A 7,906-nucleotide genomic window follows, 5' to 3' on the forward strand; every position below is an offset into this window, starting at 1 on the left:
AAGTCTTCATAGAGCTCTTATGGTCCTAACTGGAGTAGCGTGGCTCGAGCCCTCACCGTCCCAGCGCCCCTGCATGGAAGCGGCTCGAGGTAAGAGCGAGTAGGATACGGTGAGTTACAGGAATGGATGTGTCAGGTGTGTGATTAGCTAGAAAATAGGGAAGAAAGCAGAGTAAATTTTATAATTAGCTACAACACATACTTTAACAAGTTAGGTAAGAAAGAGAGGGTCAAGATATTAATCATATAGTATATGTATGTACAACTATTATATGGTGACTTATTAAATTAGTTGTAGATGATATATTAATTTTTATAGATATAGCAATTTTACCACTCTTGAGAAAACACCGAAAGATCAAATTTCATAGCTCCAGTTACTAGATGCCTCAAGTTTCCAAAATTCTAAGCATACATTTTAATACTGAAATATACTTTTTTTCTCAAGAATAGAAAAGTGAAAAGAGCAGTAGTGCAAACAAGAGGTGCATGCATGGTGGTGGGTAGGGGATGCAGCTGCACCGGCAGCTTGGAAGCCTTGGTCGCGCTCTCTCTCTCTCTCTCTCATCAATCTCTCATGATCCATCTTATTAACTCCTACCATCAACTGATCCACCCCCCATTTACGCCTGCATTGCGCTACCCAACCCTCTCACCTCACACGCCTTCTGTGACTGCGAGTGGGCCCCGGCATTTGCCACCATCTTCTCTCTCTACCCTCCCTCCTCTTTCTTGTGCGTGTGTCTCTCTCTTCTTTCCTATATAAACATGCTCACTTGGGTACAGCACACTCCATCTCCCAACGAAGCAGCAGCAGCAGCAGCAGCAGCAGCAGAGCGAGCTTAACTAGCTCTCTGCTCTTCCTCTTCTCAGCTTCGGGAAGAGGCTGAGCTCGACCTTCTTCGGCTATCTAGCAATGGCCGCCGCCGGCGCTCTTGCTGCTCCGGCCATGGCGCTGCTGCTGGTGGCGGCAATGGCGGCAGTGTCGCCGTCCGGCGCGCAGCCTTCGCCTGGGTACTACCCGAGCTCGGTGCACAGGGCGATGGCGTTCTCCCGCGACTACACCAACAAGTGGGGCCCGCAGCACCAGACGCTCTCCGCCGACCAGTCCTCCCTCACCATCTGGCTCGACAAGACCTGCGGTACCAATCCTTCCTCTTTTTTTTCCCTTCGTTTGCAAATTAATTAACTGGGTTTAGTCTTAATTAAGTGCATGCTTTTTTCGTCAGTAAAAATGTAATTAATTAGAGGGAGTGTTCTTTTTCGTTTAATATAACCTGTTCTGTCACAACCACAACAGTCGCCGGCCAATCCATGTGGATCATTTTGACGTTTTTCTCGGAGTCTCAGAGACCTCTGTGTGTGTGTTTTTTGTGAGAGTGACAGCACTGTGTTAATGTGTGTTTTTTGTTTCTGCCGAAAACGGAGGTGAGCACACATGGTTCCATTTCTTTTATTTTTCTTCTGTCCTTTGTACTGTTTTTCCAGTCTTGTGTGTGGTCCACGTGGGGGGCTGTTTATACCCTATAAAACTGGCTCGAATTATTAATGACATCTCGTGTTTGTATGCGGCTAATCTTTGTCTAAGTGCGGTCGTTAATAAATGAACTAATTAATCTTGACGCTAATTGCGAGGGTGACGTGCCTGAATGCAGGGAGTGGATTCAAGTCAAAGAATTCGTACAGGAACGGGTACTTCGCAGCTCGCGTTAAGCTCCCCGCCGGCTACACCGCAGGCACCAACACCGCCTTCTACGTAAGCATTGCATTGATTTTACAAAAAGAGAACAAATTAAACGGGGTTAATTCTAATTTGAAACGCTTTTGGTAATTAATTGCAGCTGTCGAACAACGAGGCGCACCCGGGGTTCCACGACGAGATCGACATGGAGTTCCTGGGCACCATCCCCGGCGAGCCCTACACGCTCCAGACCAACGTCTACGTCCGCGGCAGCGGCGACGGCCGCATCGTCGGCCGCGAGATGCGCTTCCACCTCTGGTTCGACCCCACCGCCGACTTCCACCACTACGCCATCCTCTGGAACCCCGACGCCATCACGTACGCAACTCACTCCCCCTCCCCCTCCCCTCCCTTCCTCCCGTTTCAGATCCTCCGCAGTACTGCTCATCAACACGTGACGTGGATCTTACCGAACAGTACTGCAAAGGATCTCATTTAACACGGGTCTCTTACTGTTGGTACAATGGTACAATGGGATGGTGTAGGTTTTTCGTGGACGACGTGCCGATAAGGAGGTACGAGAGGAAGAGCGAGCTGACGTTCCCGGACCGGCCGATGTGGGTGTACGGCTCCATCTGGGACGCATCGGACTGGGCCACCGACGACGGCCGCCACCGCGCCGACTACCGCTACCAGCCGTTCGTCGCGCGCTTCGACCGCTTCACCGTCGCCGGGTGCAGCCCCGCGGCGCCCGCCACCTGCCGCCCCGTCCCGGCCTCCCCCGCCGGCGCCGGCCTCACGCCGCGCCAGTACGCCGCCATGCGGTGGGCGCAGCAGGGCCACATGGTGTACTACTACTGCCAGGACTTCCGCCGCGACCACTCCCTCACGCCGGAGTGCTAGCTTCTCGTCGTCGGTCGTCTTCTTCTCCGTCTCCGGCCATGCCTATGCATGCATCCAATCCAGCCGCGGCGCTAGCTACCTACCTACCAGCTGCGTTGCCGTGCTGATTCGTGCGGTTTTTTCTTTCTTTTTTTTCGTTTAATGCCGCGCTGCCCTACCGCTGCTGCCGCCTCTGCCTGTGACGAGGCCGGCCCGGTGGTTGAGGCGTTGGTTGGTCGTTTCGTCGGTTCATTGGCATATTGCCAAAAAGGCACTCGTCGTTTGCTATTTTTTTCCTCTGCCGTTTTTTTTTTAACTTTTGGCTGGCTTGTATTTTGCTTGTTATATGGTCCTTTCCTCTTTTATTTTTTTGATTTTCATTTCACATGCATTGGTGCGCGCGTGCGTGCCCCAAAGGGGTAGAGTAAGAGGTGATGGTGCATGATCCGTGATGCCATCGTGCACCCTCGCCGTACACACAGGATATATATTTGTAATATTGACATGTATCGTGTTGTCGGTAATGATATTTGTGATATGAACCACTGGAATTTATGTGGTTCGTTTGTGTTATATGTGTTCTTTTCTCAGAAAGATTGATATATCAATTTTTTTCATATCTATAAATTCAGTTTAATATAGAGGACAATTAATTAGTCATTCTTTCCGTACATGTGAATCATTTCCTAGATGCCTCGTTGGACTCGGGCTACATTTAGGGACGCGGTTCCTATGACTTAAATCAGAGAGACATGGGTCGCTGACATGTGGGCCCCACCGCCCACAGGCCCACATGTCAGCCCCTCTAACTTAAGTCAAAGGATCCTATTCCTATACTTGGAGAGCTATTGTTAATTACGTTTCTTATGGTATCTTGATAAGTCAAAATCTCTGCTAAACAATATAACTTCTCACAACATCTTTAGTTGTTAGAATAAAAAATAAAGTGAAAGTCAGAAGTTGTTTTTAGATTCTAAGAAACTGACTTCTCACTTGTTGTTTCTCAGAATTTTAAGCTCTTCAACCAAAACCTATCAATCTCATACTAACTTAATTACTCTCTTTGTCCTGTGAAGACTTTACTTTTACCATTTCTAAGCCAAACTAGTACGAATTACCGACAAATGACCGAGACACTCACTACTGACTAATATTGTATATCAATTGTGTTTGTTAGACTCTAACTATGCATATCTTAGTCTGTTTGTCTATAATTGCTAAAACTTAAGTGTTTATATATATAGGACAATTTGAAATGCCAGATATCAATTTTTTTAGGATGAAGAAAGTACATCCTTTTGATATATCGATTGACTATTTTTTCCCATAATATCATTTGATTGATCCAAGCCTTTTGCTTATCAATCCAACAGCCAGTCATCTTTCTTGATCCTCTGTTTTCTCAATTTGCTCAATCTGCTTCTCTCCCCTGACTTCATACTGACCAATGCCATATCCCTGCGAGTCGCCAACACTTGTGGTGCAATCACCAGGGGTATTAGGGCATCACGGTGGAGGAGAAAGAATGAGGGTTTATTTGCAGCCAAAGTGTAGGTACAGGCCTTGGTTGGCAGTAAATAAGCAGCAGTCAGAGGTGAGATGGATCTTCTCTCAACTATGGTGCCGTTCCTTTTTCAATTTTCATCATGGATAAAATACTACCTCCATTTCCAGTTCAAGATGTTTAACTTTTTTTTTTTGCAACGTGACCATTCGTTTTATTAAAAAAATATACAAATAAAAAATAACAAGTTGTGTTTAAAGTTCTTTTGATAATAAAATAAGTCACAAGCTAAATGATATTTCCATAATTTTTTGAATAAGACAAATGGTCAAACATTGCAATCAAAAAAGTCAAACATATTACATTAGAAAACGATAGGAGTACAAGACACGTACTCTCAAACTTCTAATCTATGTATACCAAATAAAAAATTTCTACGTAAAAGTTCCTCCTCTAACATTTCTAGAGGCTACGAGTGCAGCAGATGAGATGCAGAAAAAAAAAACTACTGATCAGCCACATCGAAGTAACATTATTAGTGTTTACTACATTAACTAGTTTGTGCACTAATTCCATGTTCCAGGAAATAAATTAACCCTAATTGCAAAACTGCATTGCATTGATGCCGAGGGGGACCAGAGGGGTTCACGCGCGCACGGAACACATCTTGACCATTTTGCATTGGCTCAGTGGCGGTGCCACTTGCTTGCCACAGGGCGCCCCCCTCATGCATATGAGGTGAGGTGAGGGTCCCGGGCACGATGCATCCGTGATACGCTCCAAGATAATGCTGCATATGTAGGCCCGTGACAACACTAGCTCAGCTATTACTCACTCTGATTCTTTTTATTAAACCTAGTTTATTTTCAATTTATCTTTTGCCGTTCATTTTATTTAATTCTTAATGTTAATACGTAAGATTTAAAATTTAATATAAATATGTAAATTTGTAGGGCGGGTTTAAAGTGTGTTTTAAAATAAACTAAATCATAACAAAATAGTTATGTAATATTTTTAATATGATTATGGTTAAACGTCGATATAAAATTTAACGGCTTCAAATAAAAAAATAAAAGCATTATCGCTTCTTCTCTCCCCTTTTCGTGATCAAAGCAACAGCGGCAGCAGCAATGGATTATTGGTTGGTTAATGCTGTTCCCATGTCACGTACTCACGCGTGCATGTTCTTCAATTTGGGCGTGCACATGGCCATGGGTCTATGCTTGTTTCCCGGCACTGTTCTTGTCACGTAGGAGTGCACTACTGACACACGTGTAGTCGTTGTATGCACTGTAGCGACTACCAAATTAAACACTGTTTCGCGGGTGATGTTTTCTTCTATGTAGCGAGCAAGCAACTTGGCCGTAGATCGGACGGTAAAGAGGATCCTAATCAGACATAATAACCGTAGATCGCCGATATTATAGAGCAGAGCTAATATATAGATAGGATCCTAATTTGACATAATAATCGTTAAAGGTAAAGAAGATTAGGTTTTCAGACTAATGCACCGTCATAAAGACAGGTAAAGTTTTTAGGTTTTGGGTGCACAATGCAAGCCTAGCGGGATGACAAAATTCAATAAAATTTGTTGAGTTTGGTTCAAATTTTGACAAAATCATGAGCAATTTGGAAGATCACCGGAGTTTGGCCCCGTTTAGTTCCCAAAAATTTTTGGGAGAGAGGTCACGTTGGCATGTACGATAAGTATTTAATGTAATCTAATTATAAAACAAATTTTAGATTCTGCCTGAAAACTGCGTGACGAATATTTTGAGTATAATTAATCCGTCATTAGCGCATATTGGTTACTGTAGCACTTATGGCTAATTATGCACTAACTAGGCTTAAAAGATTCGTCTCACAATTTTCCCCATAACTACATAATTAGTTTTAATTTTTATCATTATTTAATGCTCCATTTAGATGTCCAAAGATTCGATTTGATGTTTTGGGAAATGATTTTGGGAATTGAGCCTTAGTTGACGAAAAAAAATCAGACATTGTCTCAAAGCAAGTTCAATAGTATAGCCAACTACTAACTCTAATTCATTTATAGTCAATCTAATAGTTAATTCATACAATAGTTACCTACAAAACATAAATACATGGTCCCACATGTCATACATACATTTTGTCTTAGAGCTCGTGTACAGCTGGCTATAAATTCATAGCCCATATCTCTTGTCTCTCCCCTCTTTGTCTCTTTAAAATATGTTTATAGCAGGCTTATAACCTGCTATTATACCTGCTCTCACTGGCACTGTTTTTCCTCCGCCCAAGCCAACAATCTTGTCTGCATGACATCTATCCGATTTACAGAATGCCGTGCCAGTGGTTCTGTTAACCTTCGCTCCTCCCTCCAGGTCGGAGGATCTAGCGGGACCAGCCGCTCGCTGTGTTGGCGAGGTCAATCCATTGCCGGACTCGGGCTTCCACCCTCCTTTCCTTTAGCGGTACAGGGCCTTGTTCTCGGACAGTGCCGTACTAGGCCTTCAGTAAAGCAGGCAGCGGCCCATGAACAGTTTGACACATTGTTCATCCTTAGCGTAGGGATTGGGATTGTTCGGTTGGTTACACCAACTTGTATAAACCTTGTCTAAACCTTGAATAGCCGAATTTGACTAAATTATATGTATAGTCTGCATGTCAATAACACAACAAAGTATGACAAAATGTCACATGTTAGCTAAAGTGAGGGAATATTTTTATCAGCCGAAACCTAGACAAGTTAGCTTAAACAATATGACAATAGTAAACAAATTGAATACGCTAACCGATCAATCTCATATTTTTTTTACATAACAATGGCTTTCACATCAAATAAATAGACGCCACTCTTCTAATACAAAGAATATGATTTATATTTGAATTTAGTGTTTGATTAAGTCTTCAACATATTTTTCGCCTACGTTTATGATTATAAGCCTAAATTTAAATTTTTAACATTAAATATATGGTTGGTTTTGAGGTTTTTTATCGTACTTTATTTTTTTCTTAACTTTTAGATCACTAAGAATACGTATATAAAAATTTATTAATAAATTATTTTTTATTTGTAAATATGTTGTTTTGTTTATTCGATGACCACTTTGATGTAGTGTAAAAATCATATCTCATATAGATCTATGTTAGCCATGTTTTTTTTTACTTAGAGAGTTACCGTTTGGCTTTTTTAGGAAAAAAAATGTCAAACGAAGTATTTGCAAATGAAAAATAATTTATGAATAAAATTTTTATACATGTGTTCTTAGTGATCTAAAAGTTAGGACTGAAAAAATAAACTATAATAAAAATCGTAAAATCTACTTTTAACTTAAATGTTAAAATTTCAAATTTTTGCTTACAAGGAAAAAATAGAGTTGTTAATCATTTGCCAAGTTACGTGACAACCATTTAAACCTAAGAGTAAATGCCGAAACAATTTTTAGCAGCAGCGGCAGCTGGTCCGGACGAGGCGACGAACCGTTGTACTCTCACGGTCTCACCGTGTGCATCCACGGTCGCGGACGCCGGACCGGACTGGTTTCCCGGCCCGGCGGCGCGCCCGGCCGTCGTCCCCAATTGCGGCCACCGAGTCCTCGGCACTACCGCTCTTGCTCGCGCAACCCGTCATGCGTCGTGTCGTTGCCCTCGCGTCACGCCCGAATCTACCTGTAGCGACGCCGCTCGACCGCTCTCCGGTGCGACTTGCTAAGTGGTACGTGTCGCGCCACGCCGCGCCGTCGAGAGGACAGGCGTCCGCCCCTCCCGCCATGCATGGCTGCCACCTCGCGTCCTGCTCCTGCACCTTCCCACTGCTATAAAGTAGGGATCCACACCGCGCCAAGATTCTCTCTC

The 7,906-nt window shown here is 43.4% G+C and overlaps 1 protein-coding gene across 1 annotated transcript; it reads left to right on the forward strand.

The window, feature by feature from the left end:
* The first annotated feature begins 796 nt into the window (after positions 1–796).
* On the forward strand, positions 797–3,200 carry LOC102717634 (probable xyloglucan endotransglucosylase/hydrolase protein 32). Its single transcript, XM_006658493.3, has 4 exons — positions 797–1,141; positions 1,655–1,755; positions 1,841–2,058; positions 2,226–3,200. Exons 1-4 carry the CDS (start codon positions 916–918, stop codon positions 2,581–2,583), a joined length of 903 nt encoding a protein of 300 aa, XP_006658556.2. The 5' UTR covers positions 797–915; the 3' UTR covers positions 2,584–3,200.
* The last annotated feature ends 4,706 nt before the right edge of the window (positions 3,201–7,906 follow it).

Source organism: Oryza brachyantha, chromosome 7, assembly GCF_000231095.2.
Source record: "Oryza brachyantha chromosome 7, ObraRS2, whole genome shotgun sequence".
Classification (NCBI taxonomy): domain Eukaryota; kingdom Viridiplantae; phylum Streptophyta; class Magnoliopsida; order Poales; family Poaceae; genus Oryza; species Oryza brachyantha.

Coding starts and splice junctions, on each gene's coding strand:
- LOC102717634 (XM_006658493.3), top strand. CDS start 916: ATGGCCGCCGCCGGCGCTCTTGCTGCTCCGGCCATGGCGCTGCTGCTG. Junction 1,142..1,654: donor CTGGCTCGACAAGACCTGCG/GTACCAATCCTT, acceptor GCCTGAATGCAG/GGAGTGGATTCAAGTCAAAG. Junction 2,059..2,225: donor TGGAACCCCGACGCCATCAC/GTACGCAACTCA, acceptor GGGATGGTGTAG/GTTTTTCGTGGACGACGTGC.